General features: G+C 47.3%; 1 protein-coding gene across 2 annotated transcripts in view; it reads right to left on the bottom strand.

The window, feature by feature from the left end:
- Positions 1-13,894: 13,894 nt before the first annotated feature.
- The window catches only part of LOC137909007 (serine incorporator 1-like), a 30,353-nt gene continuing 22,827 nt past the window's right edge, over positions 13,895-21,420 (bottom strand). For both annotated transcript variants that reach the window (XM_068753408.1, XM_068753409.1), the window contains one exon: positions 13,895-16,050. In XM_068753408.1, coding sequence (XP_068609509.1) covers positions 15,912-16,050 — 139 coding nt within the window. In that variant the 3' untranslated portion in view covers positions 13,895-15,911. The remainder of the gene's footprint in view (positions 16,051-21,420) is intronic.

Genomic DNA, 21,420 nt, shown 5'->3' with positions numbered 1-21,420 from the left:
AGCCTCACAGTAATGACCTCCAGAACGTGGGTTCTGCAGAACAGCCTCACATTAATGACCTCCAGAATGTGGGTTCTGCAGAACAGCCTCACAGAGTAATGACCTCCAGAATGTGGGTTCTGCAGAACAGCCTCACAGTAATGACCTCCAGAATGTGGGTTCTGCAGAACAGCCTCACAGTAATGACCTCCAGAATGTGGGTTCTGCAGAACAGCCTCACACTTTAATGACCTCCAGAATGTGGGTTCTGCAGAACAGCCTCACACTTTAATGACCTCCAGAATGTGGGTTCTGCAGAACAGCCTCTCATTAATGACCTCCAGAATGTGGGTTCTGCAGAACAGCCTCACACTTTAATGACCTCCAGAATGTGGGTTCTGCAGAACAGCCTCACACTTTAATGACCTCCAGAATGTGGGTTCTGCAGAACAGCCTCACACTTTAATGACCTCCAGAATGTGGGTTCTGCAGAACAGCCTCACAGTAATAACCTCCAGAATGTGGGTTCTGCAGAACAGCCTCACTTTAATGACCTCCAGAACGTGGGTTCTGCAGAACAGCCTCACAGTAATGACCTCCAGAATGTGGGTTCTGCAGAACAGCCTCACAGTAATGACCTCCAGAATGTGGGTTCTGCAGAACAGCCTCACACAGTAATGACCTCCAGAATGTGGGTTCTGCAGGACAGCCTCACTTTAATGACCTCCAGAATGTGGGTTCTGCAGGACAGCCTCACTTTAATGACCTCCAGAATGTGGGTTCTGCAGAACAGCCTCACACTTCTCCCCCAGTCTCACCGTTTCTTCTTCTGCTCCAGCTAAACAGAATCGCGTCTCCTTTCCACTCTGGCGTGCTGAGATGACGTCACCGCCCGTTCGTCTTGTCATCATTATAAAGCGTCGCATCATAAGCGCGTCTTCCCTCCACGTCGGCCACGCCGCTTTGTTCACTCAAACACCTGTGGCGACGGCGCATGAGGGCGCATGAGGGCTCCCGTCCATGACGTCGATTAGCTGCGTAAAAACGCCTGTCAGAGGAGAGACAGGGACTATATCGGTAGAAGGACGCTGAGGATGGAACTGCCAGGGAACAGGACTAGAGGACGACCCAGGAGAAGAGACATGGACGTAGTGAGGGAGGACATGAGAGTGGCTGGTGTTGGGGAGGACGATGCAAAGGACAGGACTAGAGGACGACCCAGGAGAAGAGACATGGACGTAGTGAGGGAGGACATGAGAGTGGCTGGTGTTGGGGAGGACGATGCAAAGGACAGGACTAGAGGACGACCCAGGAGAAGAGACATGGACGTAGTGAGGGAGGACATGAGAGTGGCTGGTGTTGGGGAGGACGATGCAAAGGACAGGACTAGAGGACGACCCAGGAGAAGAGACATGGACGTAGTGAGGGAGGACATGAGAGTGGCTGGTGTTGGGGAGGACGATGCAAAGGACAGGACTAGAGGACGACCCAGGAGAAGAGACATGGACGTAGTGAGGGAGGACATGAGAGTGGCTGGTGTTGGGGAGGACGATGCAAAGGACAGGACTAGAGGACGACCCAGGAGAAGAGACATGGACGTAGTGAGGGAGGACATGAGAGTGGCTGGTGTTGGGGAGGACGATGCAAAGGACAGGACTAGAGGACGACCCAGGAGAAGAGACATGGACGTAGTGAGGGAGGACATGAGAGTGGCTGGTGTTGGGGAGGACGATGCAAAGGACAGGACTAGAGGACGACCCAGGAGAAGAGACATGGACGTAGTGAGGGAGGACATGAGAGTGGCTGGTGTTGGGGAGGACGATGCAAAGGACAGGACTAGAGGACGACCCAGGAGAAGAGACATGGACGTAGTGAGGGAGGACATGAGAGTGGCTGGTGTTGAGGAGGACGATGCAAAGGACAGGACTAGAGGACGACCCAGGAGAAGAGACATGGACGTAGTGAGGGAGGACATGAGAGTGGCTGGTGTTGGGGAGGACGATGCAAAGGACAGGACTAGAGGACGACCCAGGAGAAGAGACATGGACGTAGTGAGGGAGGACATGAGAGTGGCTGGTGTTGGGGAGGACGATGCAAAGGACAGGACTAGAGGACGACCCAGGAGAAGAGACATGGACGTAGTGAGGGAGGACATGAGAGTGGCTGGTGTTGTGGAGGACGATGCAAAGGACAGGACTAGAGGACGACCCAGGAGAAGAGACATGGACGTAGTGAGGGAGGACATGAGAGTGGCTGGTGTTGGGGAGGACGATGCAAAGGACAGGACTAGAGGACGACCCAGGAGAAGAGACATGGACGTAGTGAGGGAGGACATGAGAGTGGCTGGTGTTGGGGAGGACGATGCAAAGGACAGGACTAGAGGACGACCCAGGAGAAGAGACATGGACGTAGTGAGGGAGGACATGAGAGTGGCTGGTGTTGGGGAGGACGATGCAAAGGACAGGACTAGAGGACGACCCAGGAGAAGATACATGGACGTAGTGAGGGAGGACATGAGAGTGGCTGGTGTTGGGGAGGACGATGCAAAGGACAGGACTAGAGGAAGACCCAGGAGAAGAGACATGGACGTAGTGAGGAAGGACATGAGAGTGGCTGGTGTTGGGGAGGACGATGCAAAGGACAGGGCTAGAGGACGACCCAGGAGAAGAGACATGGACGTAGTGAGGGAGGACATGAGAGTGGCTGGTGTTGGGGAGGACGATGCAAAGGACAGGACTAGAGGACGACCCAGGAGAAGAGACATGGACGTAGTGAGGGAGGACATGAGAGTGGCTGGTGTTGGGGAGGACGATGCAAAGGACAGGGCTAGAGGACGACCCAGGAGAAGAGACATGGACGTAGTGAGGGAGGACATGAGAGTGGCTGGTGTTGTGGAGGACGATGCAAAGGACAGGACTAGAGGACGACCCAGGAGAAGAGACATGGACGTAGTGAGGGAGGACATGAGAGTGGCTGGTGTTGGGGAGGACGATGCAAAGGACAGGGCTAGAGGACGACCCAGGAGAAGAGACATGGACGTAGTGAGGGAGGACATGAGAGTGGCTGGTGTTGTGGAGGACGATGCAAAGGACAGGACTAGAGGACGACCCAGGAGAAGAGACATGGACGTAGTGAGGGAGGACATGAGAGTGGCTGGTGTTGGGGAGGACGATGCAAAGGACAGGGCTAGAGGACGACCCAGGAGAAGAGACATGGACGTAGTGAGGGAGGACATGAGAGTGGCTGGTGTTGTGGAGGACGATGCAAAGGACAGGACTAGAGGACGACCCAGGAGAAGAGACATGGACGTAGTGAGGGAGGACATGAGAGTGGCTGGTGTTGGGGAGGACGATGCAAAGGACAGGACTAGAGGACGACCCAGGAGAAGAGACATGGACGTAGTGAGGGAGGACATGAGAGTGGCTGGTGTTGGGGAGGACGATGCAAAGGACAGGACTAGAGGACGACCCAGGAGAAGAGACATGGACGTAGTGAGGGAGGACATGAGAGTGGCTGGTGTTGGGGAGGACGATGCAAAGGACAGGACTAGAGGACGACCCAGGAGAAGAGACATGGACGTAGTGAGGGAGGACATGAGAGTGGCTGGTGTTGGGGAGGACGATGCAAAGGACAGGACTAGAGGACGACCCAGGAGAAGAGACATGGACGTAGTGAGGGAGGACATGAGAGTGGCTGGTGTTGGGGAGGACGATGCAAAGGACAGGACTAGAGGACGACCCAGGAGAAGAGACATGGACGTAGTGAGGGAGGACATGAGAGTGGCTGGTGTTGGGGAGGACGATGCAAAGGACAGGACTAGAGGACGACCCAGGAGAAGAGACATGGACGTAGTGAGGGAGGACATGAGAGTGGCTGGTGTTGGGGAGGACGATGCAAAGGACAGGACTAGAGGACGACCCAGGAGAAGAGACATGGACGTAGTGAGGGAGGACATGAGAGTGGCTGGTGTTGGGGAGGACGATGCAAAGGACAGGACTAGAGGACGACCCAGTAGAAGAGACATGGACGTACAGCGTCGCGAGGCAAAACCAAGTTGCTGGATAGTCTAGAAACACCTGCAGTACACATGTACTGTACTCATGTGACTTGTAGACACATGAGTACAGTACACATGTACTGTACTCATGTGTCTTGTAGACACATTACTGCAGTACACATGTACTGTACTCATTTGACTTGTAGACACATTACTGCAGTACACATGTACTGTACTCATGTGACTTGTAGACACATTAGTACAATACACATGTACTGTACTCATGTGTCTTGTAGACACATTACTGCAGTACACATGTACTGTACTCATGTGACTTGTAGACACATTAGTGCAGTACACATGTACTGTACTCATGTGACTTGTAGACACATTAGTGCAGTACACATGTACTGTACTCATGTGACTTGTAGACACATTACTGCAGTACACATGTACTGTACTCATGTGACTTGTAGACACATTACTGCAGTACACATGTACTGTACTCATGTGTCTTGTAGACACATTACTGCAGTACACATGTACTGTACTCATGTGACTTGTAGACACATTAGTGCAGTACACATGTACTGTACTCATGTGTCTTGTAGACACATTACTGCAGTACACATGTACTGTACTCATGTGACTTGTAGACACATTAGTGCAGTACACATGTACTGTACTCATGTGTCTTGTAGACACATTACTGCAGTACACATGTACTGTACTCATGTGACTTGTAGACACATTAGTGCAGTACACATGTACTGTACTCATGTGTCTTGTAGACACATTACTGCAGTACACATGTACTGTACTCATTTGACTTGTAGACACATTACTGCAGTACACATGTACTGTACTCATGTGACTTGTAGACACATTAGTACAATACACATGTACTGTACTCATGTGTCTTGTAGACACATTACTGCAGTACACATGTACTGTACTCATGTGACTTGTAGACACATTAGTGCAGTACACATGTACTGTACTCATGTGACTTGTAGACACATTAGTGCAGTACACATGTACTGTACTCATGTGACGTGTAGACACATTACTGCAGTACACATGTACTGTACTCATGTGACTTGTAGACACATTACTGCAGTACACATGTACTGTACTCATGTGTCTTGTAGACACATTACTGCAGTACACATGTACTGTACTCATGTGACTTGTAGACACATTAGTGCAGTACACATGTACTGTACTCATGTGTCTTGTAGACACATTACTGCAGTACACATGTACTGTACTCATGTGACTTGTAGACACATTAGTGCAGTACACATGTACTGTACTCATGTGTCTTGTAGACACATTACTGCAGTACACATGTACTGTACTCATGTGACTTGTAGACACATTAGTGCAGTACACATGTACTGTACTCATGTGTCTTGTAGACACATTACTGCAGTACACATGTACTGTACTCATGTGTCTTGTAGACACATTACTGCAGTACACATGTACTGTACTCATGTGACTTGTAGACACATTAGTGCAGTACACATGTACTGTACTCATGTGTCTTGTAGACACATTACTGCAGTACACATGTACTGTACTCATGTGACTTGTAGACACATTACTGCAGTACACATGTACTGTACTCATGTGACTTGTAGACACATTACTGCAGTACACATGTACTGTACTCATGTGACTTGTTACTGGTGACACACAATCCCAGCTGAGAGCAACATCAAGAAGGACGAACACAAAAGGCTGAGAACTACCCAGGCTTGAGAGAACAGCTGAAACCGATGTGGAAGGTTGAAAGGTCACTTGGGACGGTGACCCCCAAGTGGATCCAGGAACACTATCTGAAGTTCAGTCCAGAGGAGTGCAGTCAGCACAACATGATACGTTAGATCATTAATGTAATTCATGCTACTCCAACGTATTTTGCTGCTCCCGTGATCTTATTATGTATTGGTTTGTGAAAAGTTACACTATTAATGCAGGCGAGGTGTTTACATTACATTAGCCAAAAATTATTATCTAAGAATAGGTGCATCAGCGTGTGAAAACTAGGAATGTCCCGTTCTGGTACTTTTGCCCCCGATTTTGAACCGATACCGAGTCCCAATCTGATACTTCTATAATACATTTAAAAAAAATAAAAGAACAGTGAAGAAACGGATCCAGGATGTCCCTTATTTTTTAGGGTTTTTTTATTTCAACATTTAACTCATAAACAGAGCTCTTCTGTGGCGTAGCTTGAACATTCAAGTAATAAATCAAATACTTTTTTGATTTTGGACTTGGACTAGTGCAACAGCAAGTATTAAATACCAATATTTAAAATAAAATGAACAGCAGCTCAATACTTCCACAGCGCAGGCAAACTCGCACGACTAGCTTCAAGCTGCTAACAGGTTTAGCCAGTGTTCAACCAATAGTGTCACAGGAAGTGATGTCATGCTGCTGGCGCTGCCGATCCTGTTGGAGTAGAGAGGTCTCACTCTGTGCCGCAGCTTAACTCTGAAAATAACAATCCATATCTACCTGAGTCCGGATTGGTAGCTAACGTCCGATTCCAATGGGACATCCTAATCGATCGGGACGTCCCTAATCAGAACCACGAGGACCGGAGAGGACCGTGTGACGGTCCGGCCCACTTCCTCACAATCGTCAATATTCCTTAATTACAACCATTTTAAAACCACAAGTTTTGCACTTTGATGTACAATTACCCCCTAAATCCAATCAGCCAATACTTGTCAAACTCACCTGCAGTCAGGAGCTTGAAAATGAGTCGCTGCTTAACCCTTACCGTGCTGCACGTCTAGTATTTAACGACACTCTGCTCTTCTTAAGTACATCTATCGGAGGTAAAAGGCTGTTCCTTGTACTTGTACCTTGTATTCACACAGGTGTGTATTCTACGATGACGATAGTAGAATGTTGCTGGTCTAGATCCTTCATTACCAGGTTGCAGGTGGTGCTCATCTTCATCACTTCCTGGTCCACAACAGGTTCCTCTACTCCCCTTTGTTCTCTCTCATCTTCCTCATTCATTAATTCCTCTAAATGCTGGTCTCTGACAACACCTTCATCTCTACTCTTCATCACTCTGACATGCTGAACATCCTTCCTGTCTCTACTCTTCATCACTAACATGCTGAACATCCTTCCTGTCTCTACTCTTCATCACTCTAACATGCTGAACATCCTTCCTGTCTCTACTCTTCATCACTCTGACATGCTGAACATCCTTCCTGTCTCTACTCTTCATCACTCTAACATGCTGAACATCCTTCCTGTCTCTACTCTTCATCACTCTGACATGCTGAACATCCTTCCTGTCTCTACTCTTCATCACTCTAACATGCTGAACATCCTTCCTGTCTCTACTCTTCATCACTAACATGCTGAACATCCTTCCTGTCTCTACTCTTCATCACTCTAACATGCTGAACATCCTTCCTGTCTCTACTCTTCATCACTCTAACATGCTGAACATCCTTCCTGTCTCTACTCTTCATCACTCTAACATGCTGAACATCCTTCCTGTCTCTACTCTTCATCACTAACATGCTGAACATCCTTCCTGTCTCTACTCTTCATCACTCTGACATGCTGAACATCCTTCCTGTCTCTACTCTTCATCACTCTAACATGCTGAACATCCTTCCTGTCTCTACTCTTCATCACTAACATGCTGAACATCCTTCCTGTCTCTACTCTTCATCACTCTAACATGCTGAACATCCTTCCTGTCTCTACTCTTCATCACTCTAACATGCTGAACATCCTTCCTGTCTCTACTCTTCATCACTAACATGCTGAACATCCTTCCTGTCTCTACTCTTCATCACTCTGACATGCTGAACATCCTTCCTGTCTCTACTCTTCATCACTCTAACATGCTGAACATCCTTCCTGTCTCTACTCTTCATCACTCTAACATGCTGAACATCCTTCCTGTCTCTACTCTTCATCACTAACATGCTGAACATCCTTCCTGTCTCTACTCTTCATCACTCTAACATGCTGAACATCCTTCCTGTCTCTACTCTTCATCACTCTAACATGCTGAACATCCTTCCTGTCTCTACTCTTCATCACTCTGACATGCTGAACATCCTTCCTGTCTCTACTCTTCATCACTCTAACATGCTGAACATCCTTCCTGTCTCTACTCTTCATCACTCTGACATGCTGAACATCCTTCCTGTCTCTACTCTTCATCACTCTAACATGCTGAACATCCTTCCTGTCTCTACTCTTCATCACTAACATGCTGAACATCCTTCCTGTCTCTACTCTTCATCACTAACATGCTGAACATCCTTCCTGTCTCTACTCTTCATCACTCTAACATGCTGAACATCCTTCCTGTCTCTACTCTTCATCACTCTAACATGCTGAACATCCTTCCTGTCTCTACTCTTCATCACTAACATGCTGAACATCCTTCCTGTCTCTACTCTTCATCACTAACATGCTGAACATCCTTCCTGTCTCTACTCTTCATCACTAACATGCTGAACATCCTTCCTGTCTCTACTCTTCATCACTCTAACATGCTGAACATCCTTCCTGTCTCTACTCTTCATCACTCTAACATGCTGAACATCCTTCCTGTCTCTACTCTTCATCACTAACATGCTGAACATCCTTCCTGTCTCTACTCTTCATCACTAACATGCTGAACATCCTTCCTGTCTCTACTCTTCATCACTCTAACATGCTGAACATCCTTCCTGTCTCTACTCTTCATCACTCTAACATGCTGAACATCCTTCCTGTCTCTACTCTTCATCACTAACATGCTGAACATCCTTCCTGTCTCTACTCTTCATCACTAACATGCTGAACATCCTTCCTGTCTCTACTCTTCATCACTCTAACATGCTGAACATCCTTCCTGTCTCTACTCTTCATCACTCTAACATGCTGAACATCCTTCCTGTCTCTACTCTTCATCACTCTAACATGCTGAACATCCTTCCTGTCTCTCCTCTTCATCACTCTAACATGCTGAACATCCTTCCTGTCTCTACTCTTCATCACTCTAACATGCTGAACATCCTTCCTGTCTCTACTCTTCATCACTAACATGCTGAACATCCTTCCTGTCTCTACTCTTCATCACTAACATGCTGAACATCCTTCCTGTCTCTACTCTTCATCACTAACATGCTGAACATCCTTCCTGTCTCTACTCTTCATCACTCTAACATGCTGAACATCCTTCCTGTCTCTACTCTTCATCACTAACATGCTGAACATCCTTCCTGTCTCTACTCTTCATCACTAACATGCTGAACATCCTTCCTGTCTCTACTCTTCATCACTCTAACATGCTGAACATCCTTCCTGTCTCTCCTCTTCATCACTCTAACATGCTGAACATCCTTCCTGTCTCTACTCTTCATCACTCTAACATGCTGAACATCCTTCCTGTCTCTACTCTTCATCACTCTAACATGCTGAACATCCTTCCTGTCTCTACTCTTCATCACTCTAACATGCTGAACATCCTTCCTGTCTCTACTCTTCATCACTAACATGCTGAACATCCTTCCTGTCTCTACTCTTCATCACTAACATGCTGAACATCCTTCCTGTCTCTACTCTTCATCACTAACATGCTGAACATCCTTCCTGTCTCTACTCTTCATCACTAACATGCTGAACATCCTTCCTGTCTCTACTCTTCATCACTCTAACATGCTGAACATCCTTCCTGTCTCTACTCTTCATCACTCTAACATGCTGAACATCCTTCCTGTCTCTACTCTTCATCACTCTAACATGCTGAACATCCTTCCTGTCTCTACTCTTCATCACTAACATGCTGAACATCCTTCCTGTCTCTACTCTTCATCACTCTAACATGCTGAACATCCTTCCTGTCTCTCCTCTTCATCACTCTAACATGCTGAACATCCTTCCTGTCTCTACTCTTCATCACTCTAACATGCTGAACATCCTTCCTGTCTCTACTCTTCATCACTCTAACATGCTGAACATCCTTCCTGTCTCTACTCTTCATCACTAACATGCTGAACATCCTTCCTGTCTCTACTCTTCATCACTCTAACATGCTGAACATCCTTCCTGTCTCTACTCTTCATCACTCTAACATGCTGAACATCCTTCCTGTCTCTACTCTTCATCACTCTAACATGCTGAACATCCTTCCTGTCTCTACTCTTCATCACTCTAACATGCTGAACATCCTTCCTGTCTCTACTCTTCATCACTAACATGCTGAACATCCTTCCTGTCTCTACTCTTCATCACTCTGACATGCTGAACATCCTTCCTGTCTCTACTCTTCATCACTCTAACATGCTGAACATCCTTCCTGTCTCTACTCTTCATCACTAACATGCTGAACATCCTTCCTGTCTCTACTCTTCATCACTCTAACATGCTGAACATCCTTCCTGTCTCTACTCTTCATCACTCTGACATGCTGAACATCCTTCCTGTCTCTACTCTTCATCACTCTAACATGCTGAACATCCTTCCTGTCTCTACTCTTCATCACTCTAACATGCTGAACATCCTTCCTGTCTCTACTCTTCATCACTCTAACATGCTGAACATCCTTCCTGTCTCTCCTCTTCATCACTCTAACATGCTGAACATCCTTCCTGTCTCTACTCTTCATCACTCTAACATGCTGAACATCCTTCCTGTCTCTACTCTTCATCACTCTAACATGCTGAACATCCTTCCTGTCTCTACTCTTCATCACTCTAACATGCTGAACATCCTTCCTGTCTCTACTCTTCATCACTCTAACATGCTGAACATCCTTCCTGTCTCTACTCTTCATCACTCTAACATGCTGAACATCCTTCCTGTCTCTACTCTTCATCACTAACATGCTGAACATCCTTCCTGTCTCTACTCTTCATCACTAACATGCTGGACATCCTTCCTGTCTCTACTCTTCATCACTAACATGCTGAACATCCTTCCTGTCTCTACTCTTCATCACTCTAACATGCTGAACATCCTTCCTGTCTCTACTCTTCATCACTCTAACATGCTGAACATCCTTCCTGTCTCTACTCTTCATCACTAACATGCTGAACATCCTTCCTGTCTCTACTCTTCATCACTCTAACATGCTGAACATCCTTCCTGTCTCTACTCTTCATCACTAACATGCTGAACATCCTTCCTGTCTCTACTCTTCATCACTAACATGCTGAACATCCTTCCTGTCTCTACTCTTCATCACTAACATGCTGAACATCCTTCCTGTCTCTACTCTTCATCACTCTAACATGCTGAACATCCTTCCTGTCTCTACTCTTCATCACTAACATGCTGAACATCCTTCCTGTCTCTACTCTTCATCACTCTAACATGCTGAACATCCTTCCTGTCTCTACTCTTCATCACTCTAACATGCTGAACATCCTTCCTGTCTCTACTCTTCATCACTCTAACATGCTGAACATCCTTCCTGTCTCTACTCTTCATCACTAACATGCTGAACATCCTTCCTGTCTCTACTCTTCATCACTCTAACATGCTGAACATCCTTCCTGTCTCTACTCTTCATCACTAACATGCTGAACATCCTTCCTGTCTCTACTCTTCATCACTAACATGCTGAACATCCTTCCTGTCTCTACTCTTCATCACTCTGACATGCTGAACATCCTTCCTGTCTCTACTCTTCATCACTCTAACATGCTGAACATACTTCCTGTCTCTACTCTTCATCACTAACATGCTGAACATCCTTCCTGTCTCTACTCTTCATCACTCTAACATGCTGAACATCCTTCCTGTCTCTACTCTTCATCACTCTAACATGCTGAACATCCTTCCTGTCTCTACTCTTCATCACTCTAACATGCTGAACATCCTTCCTGTCTCTACTCTTCATCACTCTAACATGCTGAACATACTTCCTGTCTCTACTCTTCATCACTAACATGCTGAACATCCTTCCTGTCTCTACTCTTCATCACTCTAACATGCTGAACATCCTTCCTGTCTCTACTCTTCATCACTAACATGCTGAACATCCTTCCTGTCTCTACTCTTCATCACTCTAACATGCTGAACATCCTTCCTGTCTCTACTCTTCATCACTCTGACATGCTGAACATCCTTCCTGTCTCTACTCTTCATCACTCTAACATGCTGAACATCCTTCCTGTCTCTACTCTTCATCACTCTAACATGCTGAACATCCTTCCTGTCTCTACTCTTCATCACTCTAACATGCTGAACATCCTTCCTGTCTCTGTCTCTCTGTCTGTCCTTCTCTCATCTCAAGGCTTTACAGGATCAGCAGGGAAACACAGAACCCAACTTGAACTCTGGAGATGGAGGCAAGGAAAAACTTCCCTTTACAGGAAGAAACCTTGGACAGAACCTAGGCTCATGGTGGACGGCCATCTGTCTGACCGGCGGGGGGGGGGGGGGGGGGGGGGGCGAGACAGAGCAGGAGCAGACAAAAACTAAATGTATAAAGCTATAAATGCTAATGCTAGCGATATAAAGCTATAAATGCTAATGCTAGCGATATGGACATCAGCGGTGAGGGACACAGGTCCAGGTTCTGCAGCACCACGGACAGAAGGACCTGAAAGAGAGAGAGGGACAAACAGAGGGAGAGAGCGAACAAGACTACAGGAAGAGAGAGAGAGATTACTGACATATATTTATAACATGAATAACCAGATAAAGGGGGAGGAGCTTAGTGTGTCATGATGTTAAGCCACCAGTGCTGCCTAATGACAGCAGATTGATTATTGTATTGATTAACTATAAGCTCCGCCCCCTGTCTGCTCTTGGACATTTTTGGAACCACGAGCAGGCCAGCGTTTTGGGACCGCAGGGTTCTAGTGGGGCAATACGGGATAATCATCTCTGTACGGCAGTGCTTCTCAATTATTTTATGTCACGCCCCCCCCAAAATAAATAATTAAATAAAAACACTCTTGTATCCTTATTAACATACAAATAAATATGAAAAAGAAAGAAATATAGATCAACTTACAACAAAGAATAACTTTACCATTTTTTTAGTCTGCAACAGAAAATATATGAAGTGCATCAATTTGCCTGACATTTTAATCCTTAAACTACAATTTATACAATTAAATAACATCAATAAATAATAATAAATCAAAATTGATCAGTAACATTAACTAGGGAGCACAAAATATAAAACACTTTAACCTCAAAAACCAAAATGAAAAAAGAATTGTACTTTTAGCAAAATGAGGAAGTCAGGTCTTCTTCTCCCACCGTTATAATATGATGAATATATTTCATCACCACGAAAGCGCAGTACAACGTGGTTTGAATCTTTTTTTGGATACAATCAAGTCGCGATGTCCGAACCTGAATTAAGTTATGTGGAAGAAGCAAACATCACAAAGAGTGGGAGCAAATGTCAGGACGATACGAGGGATCGATACAAGCTTCAAAGAAAGGTGTGAAATATTCAGATTGTGTTGCTGCAAAAAAGACGTGGAAATAGCTGCCTCCGGTTTCTATGATCTAAAGACACATTTTGATACAAAGAGCCACCTATCGATCAATGGATGCTCATTTTGCTCCTTTACATCATTTATTAAGCATGTACTTCGTGTGTATAGAAGAATATAACGAAACAAGTGTAAAATATCAAATATTAAACTGTATCATAATTAATAATGTCCAACTATGTACATAAACGCATTTGAAAAAAATATATGCTGTACGATTATTTTGTATTTTGTAAGGCCACGGAGCCTTGGAGGTTGACGGGTATGCGTACGGTCTGAACTACCTCTTGTCCCCAGTTCCTGAGAGATGTCCTCGAGATGTGGACAGTCAGAGCCGATTGGAGTCGTGAGACGACCCGCTCAACCAACGATGGTTGAAAAACTCTCTGCTACAGAACACGACCCATGAGCCAAAACAGACCGTTTCTTTAATCAATTTTATTGAAGGATTTCCAATACTTTAACACATTAATAAAAGCTCACGACAGACACAGATGAGAATACATGTACAGCCACATGCCCATAATAAACTACATGCAATGCTTATAAATGCCAGACTAATTTAAGTTTACTAGTCTATTTTCATTTCCAAGTCACAACAGCAGAGTGTTTGTTGTGTACATGTTCTGGCTTATGTAACGACTAAACAAATATATCTAATAGTAAATGTAATATCACTGACACTACACAGCACTGCTTTCCTGAGTGAGTCGCTGTACTCGTCATATCTCTCAGTCCTGCTAATAAAGAACTCAACTTCACCGCTGCTGACCACAGATTCACTGCCAAAGCCACGATCAATAGCACAGATTCACTGCCAAAGCCACGATCAATAGCACAGATTCACTGCCAAAGCCACGATCAATAGCACAGATTCACTGCCAAAGCCACGATCAATAGCACAGATACAGCGGAACCTCCGCTCAACATAACTCCTTCCGTAATACTGTTTGAAAACCGAAAGTCTATTTCCCACAATAAATAGTGTAAACTAGACGAATCCGTTCCCACGCACCGGATAAAAGCACACTCACACGCGAACGGGCTGCGTGCCGGGAGGGACAGAAGGAAGGGGAGGGGCTATTCCTCCATCAAATGACTGGGTAACTGCCCTCCTGGGTTTTACTCCTGCTCTTTCTCCTCAGGTCAGTTTTCTATAGTAATGGTTGATTCCTCCATCCCGCACTGCAGCAGATCCGACACGGACGCCATTTTCATACTTGGTGATTATTTCCTTCTTTAATTCAACGTTGTTCTCACTGCTTTCCTCTTTTCTTTTCCAGTCGTGTTACTGCTGCCTTTCTTTGGATCTATGACTAAGGAGAAGCTAATCCTAATCCTAAAGAGCTAAAAATAATACATCTGAAACAACACGCACACGAAGCGAACAATCTTCCCAGTCCTTCTCCGACGGCAGGTCAGCTCGCCCTGAACCTGCTCGGGTAGACTCCGCCTTTGTCTGCGCGTCTTCGATTCGTCTCTGCTCCATTCGTGTTGGAATTCCGAAAATCTGTTCGACTTCCGAGGCAATTAAACATCATTTTTTGGGTCGAAAAACGACTTGTTCGACTACCGAGTCGTTTGAGAACCAAGGTTCCACTGTATATAAATATATCAATAAAGGAAAAGCATGCAACACTGTTTAGAAGAGAAACACATTACCATTCTTTAGGAATACACATAAATATATTTACAAACAGCAAAAGTATGGATAACCGCTACATGATGATTAGGGATGTCCCGATCCGATCTCGTGATCAGAGCTCTTGAATCGGACGTTATCTCCCGTTCAGGATATTTATGGATCGTTATAGTCATGATTGTTTTTATCAGATCTGGAGTTACGCTGTGGCACAGAGTGAGACCTCTCTACTGCTGCATGACATCACTTCCTGTGACGCTATTGGTTGGATGATGCTAAACAGGGAAGCGGCTTGAAGCTCGTCGTGCGACTTTGTCTGCGCTGTGGAAGCATTCTGAAGCGAACGACAACAACCTGCGATTGAGCTGCTGTTCATTTTATTTTAAATATTCTTATTTAGTATTTCCTGTTGCACTAGTCCAAGTCCAAAGTGAACAAAGTATTTGATTTGTTTAATGTTCAAGCGACACCACAGAAGTGCTCTGTTTAAGAGTTAAACGTTGAAATAAGATGATTAAAATAAAAAGTAAGGGACATCCTGGATCCGTGTTTCACTCGTCTTTATTTTTTTTATGTATTATAGAAGTATCGGATCGGGACGGGTTGAAAATGAAATGACTCTGACTCGGGGGGCAAAGAAAACCTGATCGGGACATTCCTAATAATGATGTTCCTCCAGAAAAGAATGGTACCAAGTAGGAGTTCTACGTTCGCCCCCTACTGGCCTACTGAGCGATACAACAACTCGCAGCTGAAGGAGAACATTAACGTGACTGTGAGCCGAACTGTGTTCTCAGTCGAAGTCTCTGTTGACCAGGACCAGTGGAGCCACCAGCGTCCACACGTAGAGGGCGATGCAGATCCAGCTAGAGCAGATCTTCACCCACACCGACGGCCATTTACTGGTCATGGCGTCGTAGTCAGCATCGGAGCTGCAAAGAGCACAAAGAGCACAGACAACAGGCAGACACGTCAGATGAAAGAAAGTCTTTGATCCACATATTAGTCACCCACACGTGTATTATGATTGATCATGATTGGTTTGCTGTCTTCATTTGACCTTGAACTCAGTGTTCTCAGAACTGGACACTCCCTGTCCTCCGTGAGTTCAGATGATCGGATGCTACCTCGTTGTGCAGACAGCCTTGACACTGTTTTTGTTTCTTTTTGATGAATATATTTATTAGACAGTCACACAGTAGCGTGTATAACAGTACAAGTACAGTCACACAGTAGCATGTATTACAGTACAAGTACAGTCACACAGTAGCGTGTATAACAGTACAAGTACAGTCACACAGTAGCGTGTATAACAGTACAAGTACAGTCACACAGTAGCGTGTATAACAGTACAAGTACAGTCACACATCCTGTCTAAGAGGAGCATTTCTAAGAAGCCCTTGCGTCTTGCTTCCGTTTGATTGGTTGAATTGTCTGCATCTCTCGTGAACATGACTTGTAGTATTAAATGCGTATTTGTCCTATTTCTGTGAAACCGATTGCTAGATGGTATCGGATCACATACTATTCTGAAAGGGGGTAGGCGTTAATCAGCCTTTTGCTGCTGCATACTCCTTTTGGGAACTTTGTGTTTACTGTTGTTCACCTGTGTCATCATGAGAAGTAAAAAAATCAAATGATAAAGTAAATATTATTTGATGTACAATTTGTCTGATCTGTAAATTTCTTTAATCATTTACCGGTAAGAAAATCACTGAATCAGTGTTTTAGTATTTCCTGTTCAAATACAAGCGAAAGATGAGAGGTGAGGCGATGCCGGCGCCGGAGACACAATAGATCCAATATTCAGCCCAAATGAAACTTTAGCTTAATCCAAATACACAACTGGTCCTCAGTTAGTCCTCGTTTCATGTTCCAAGGCGAGACTTCAGTCCCTCCAAGACAGGACTCAGTCCGGAGATCTGTGATACAGTTCTACCTGCTGGGGCAGGATGGGATCCAGTTTCTGCCGGTCCTCCCCGGATCGATCCCTGAGCTCTGGCCCAGGTCCTCGATTCGAGCCACCACACGGTCCCCCAGAGCACCGAAGAGCACTTTTAGATCCATGGTCAATTCATCCAGAACTTTGAAGGCCGCCATCTTGGAGACTTTCAGGTACACCAGGGCAACTCCCATCCCAATTAGCAGATGCCCCGCCCCCACCAATAAGCCAAACAGCCAAATATCTTCAGTGTCCTCTACAGAGAGGACCGTGAGACAGACCACTCTCCATTTCTCCAGGGATGGTGTAGCCTGCTGCGTGGGTCCCGTCTGGACAGATGGGTCCCCCCCCCCCTCAGAGTCCCATGCTTGGGTGAAGAAATGTGATCAATCGCACTATGAGACCAGCTAATCAATTCCATGATTTAGTGACCAGAGGTCAGCACGCAGCGGGTCCTGGAAAGCAGACAGACGAGACAAAGAATGCAAGCAGGGACGAAAGGAGCAGGGAGGGAAAAAAGAACGTCTGCTCTCGTCAAAGACCGGATGATATAAATCCAGAGTGAAACATTACAGTACCTCTTCCTGAAGACAGAGGAAGAGGTACTATTCCATCAACTAAATATGCGAGTTAAGAAGAAATACGCGAGTTCAAAACGAGGAAGTGTTTTCACCGGAACAACGGAAGATGCAGATGCTATCAAAGCTAAAGAACCTCTCAAAACCGCACTTTCAGCCAAAACAAGAAAGAAATCATCAATAACGGAAGACCGATGCTGCTTCAAACGCGGGACGGAAGACAAGCCGCTCCATTCAAACAACGATTACGTCCATTGAGACGGAGAGACTTTTCAAAATCAGAGAAGATCAGGAAGACTTCAACAACAAAGTCATTGAGACCTTTGTTCTGACGGATCGGAGTCCAGACTTCATTTACAAGTAAAGGTTACACCATATATTATGTACAGTACATTGTATATTAGTATAATATACAGTCCACAACAAAAATCAAAGTATACGCAGTGTATACTTGAATTTGTATTAAATGTGCATGAATTGTGGCATTGCAATGGCAAAGTAAGAACAGAGTTCAGGGCAGATAGACGCTCTGAAAGGAACGCCGCTCTGAGGAACGCCGCTCTGAGGAACGCCGCTCTGAGGAACGCCGCTCTGAGGAACGCTGCTCTGAGGAACGCTGCTCTGAGGAACGCCGCTCTGAGGAACGCCGCTCTGAGGAACGCCGCTCTGAGGAACGCCGCTCTGAGGAACGCTGCTCTGAGGAACGCTGCTCTGAGGAACGCCGCTCTGAGGAACGCCGCTCTGAGGAACGCCGCTCTGAGGAACGCCGCTCTGAGGAACGCCGCTCTGAGGAACGCTGCTCTGAAAGGAACGCCGCTCTGAGGAACGCCGCTCTGAGGAACGCCGCTCTGAGGAACGCCGCTCTGAAAGGAACGCCGCTCTGAGGAACGCTGCTCTGAGGAACGCTGCTCTGAAAGGAACGCCGCTCTGAGGAACGCCGCTCTGAGGAACGCCGCTCTGAGGAACGCTGCTCTGAAAGGAACGCCGCTCTGAGGAACGCTGCTCTGAGGAACGCCGCTCTGAAAGGAACGCCGCTCTGAAAGGAACGCCGCTCTGAGGAACGCCGCTCTGAAAGGAACGCCGCTCTGAGGAACGCCGCTCTGAGGAACGCCGCTCTGAAAGGAACGCCGCTCTGAGGAACGCTGCTCTGAAAGGAACGCTGCTCTGAGGAACGCTGCTCTGAAAGGAACGCTGCTCTGAGGAACGCTGCTCTGAGGAACGCTGCTCTGAAAGGAACGCTGCTCTGAGGAACGCTGCTCTGAGGAACGCTGCTCTGAAAGGAACGCTGCTCTGAGGAACGCTGCTCTGAGGAACGCTGCTCTGAGGAACGCTGCTCTGAAAGGAACGCTGCTCTGAAAGGAACGCTGCTCTGAGGAACGCTGCTCTGAGGAACGCTGCTCTGAGGAACGCTGCTCTGAAAGGAACGCCGCTCTGAGGAACGCTGCTCTGAAAGGAACGCCGCTCTGAGGAACGCTGCTCTGAGGAACGCTGCTCTGAAAGGAACGCCGCTCTGAAAGGAACGCCGCTCTGAGGAACGCCGCTCTGAAAGGAACGCCGCTCTGAGGAACGCCGCTCTGAGGAACGCCGCTCTGAAAGGAACGCCGCTCTGAGGAACGCCGCTCTGAGGAACGCCGCTCTGAAAGGAACGCCGCTCTGAGGAACGCCGCTCTGAGGAACGCTGCTCTGAGGAACGCTGCTCTGAAAGGAACGCTGCTCTGAGGAACGCTGCTCTGAGGAACGCTGCTCTGAGGAACGCTGCTCTGAGGAACGCTGCTCTGAAAGGAACGCTGCTCTGAAAGGAACGCTGCTCTGAGGAACGCTGCTCTGAGGAACGCTGCTCTGAGGAACGCTGCTCTGAAAGGAACGCCGCTCTGAGGAACGCTGCTCTGAGGAACGCTGCTCTGAAAGGAACGCCGCTCTGAGGAACGCTGCTCTGAGGAACGCTGCTCTGAAAGGAACGCCGCTCTGAAAGGAACGCCGCTCTGAGGAACGCCGCTCTGAAAGGAACGCCGCTCTGAGGAACGCCGCTCTGAGGAACGCCGCTCTGAAAGGAACGCCGCTCTGAGGAACGCCGCTCTGAGGAACGCCGCTCTGAAAGGAACGCCGCTCTGAGGAACGCCGCTCTGAGGAACGCTGCTCTGAGGAACGCTGCTCTGAAAGGAACGCTGCTCTGAGGAACGCTGCTCTGAAAGGAACGCTGCTCTGAGGAACGCTGCTCTGAGGAACGCTGCTCTGAGGAACGCTGCTCTGAAAGGAACGCTGCTCTGAAAGGAACGCTGCTCTGAGGAACGCTGCTCTGAGGAACGCTGCTCTGAGGAACGCTGCTCTGAGGAACGCCGCTCTGAGGAACGCCGCTCTGAGGAACGCCGCTCTGAGGAACGCCGCTCTGAGGAACGCCGCTCTGAGGAACGCCGCTCTGAGGAACGCTGCTCTGAGGAACGCTGCTCTGAGGAACGCCGCTCTGAGGAACGCCGCTCTGAGGAACGCTGCTCTGAGGAACGCCGCTCTGAGGAACGCCGCTCTGAGGAACGCCGCTCTGAGGAACGCTGCTCTGAGGAACGCTGCTCTAGGGGAACGCTGCTCTGAGGAACGCTGCTCTGAGGAACGCTGCTCTGAGGAACGCTGCTCTGAGGAACGCTGCTCTGAGGAACGCTGCTCTAGGGGAACGCTGCTCTGAGGAACGCTGCTCTGAGGAACGCCGCTCTGAGGAACGCTGCTCTGAGGAACGCTGCTCTGAGGAACGCCGCTCTGAGGAACGCCGCTCTGAGGAACGCTGCTCTGAGGAACGCTGCTCTGAGGAACGCTGCTCTAGGGGAACGCTGCTCTGAGGAACGCTGCTCTGAGGAACGCTGCTCTGAGGAACGCCGCTCTGAGGAACGCTGCTTTGAGGAACGCTGCTCTGAGGAACGCTGCACATCACCGGCACTAATTATACGCATACGATTCCAAATAGTCCAAATCCATGACATTCTAATCTCCTTATGATTTAGATGAACACGTTCAACACGCTTGATTAGTGCTCCAACGCTTGCTGGGGAATAAGTTATTTGTAAAAGCCGAGAAGCGTGAATTGCACCTCCTCAGTTAGTTTTTTAGGGTTCATAGTGGAGAGGGCAACTGCAGGCTGACCCTGCCAAGCTTTTAGGGTTACGTCAGGAGCTCCCGATAAAGTAGTTTAACACTTTAAATTTGTCACCCACGAATAACGCACTTTTAACATCAACTCAAACCTCCACGGTGGGAACTCTGTCGATTACTTCTAGTCGACTAATTAGCACCTGACTTCCAGCCCCTCAGCGGACTGTTGGTATTACCGTATTTTCACGACCGTAGGGCGGACCTGGTTACAAGACGCAAATTCGCACAACATCAATGAACGCGTCTTTTTTCATACAAAAGGCGCATTAAGTGAAACGAAACGGTCAGATAAGTCAAACTTTATTCAACTTATTCTCAAGACGTGTCACGCCTGGAGGCGGGCCGGTGTCCTTCCCCCACTGACCCTCCCCGTCTTCACCTCCCGGTGCTCCTGTGAGCACCAGCACTCCATTTAGCCTCTGCTCATGCCACAGCTCACTGCCAGATTGTCAGTGATGCTTCCTGCTCTCCAGCACTCCTGCACCCGCCTCCCCGTGTTTTGACCCTGCCTGCTTCGTTTGTCACAGGAGGGAAGGGCGCCTTCGTCAATGCTGCTGCCTGCATGGTGGTAAGGCGACCAAGAGGTTCTGGGATTCCCGCCACGACAGGCACCGACCACCTCAATGTCCCCTGCCTCCCCCAGT

The sequence above is a fragment of the Brachionichthys hirsutus genome, chromosome 20 (assembly GCF_040956055.1).
Source record: "Brachionichthys hirsutus isolate HB-005 chromosome 20, CSIRO-AGI_Bhir_v1, whole genome shotgun sequence".
In the NCBI taxonomy this organism is placed as follows: domain Eukaryota; kingdom Metazoa; phylum Chordata; class Actinopteri; order Lophiiformes; family Brachionichthyidae; genus Brachionichthys; species Brachionichthys hirsutus.
The sequence above is the reverse complement of the archived record's forward strand: the minus strand, read 5'-3'. Positions and strand labels throughout refer to the sequence as shown.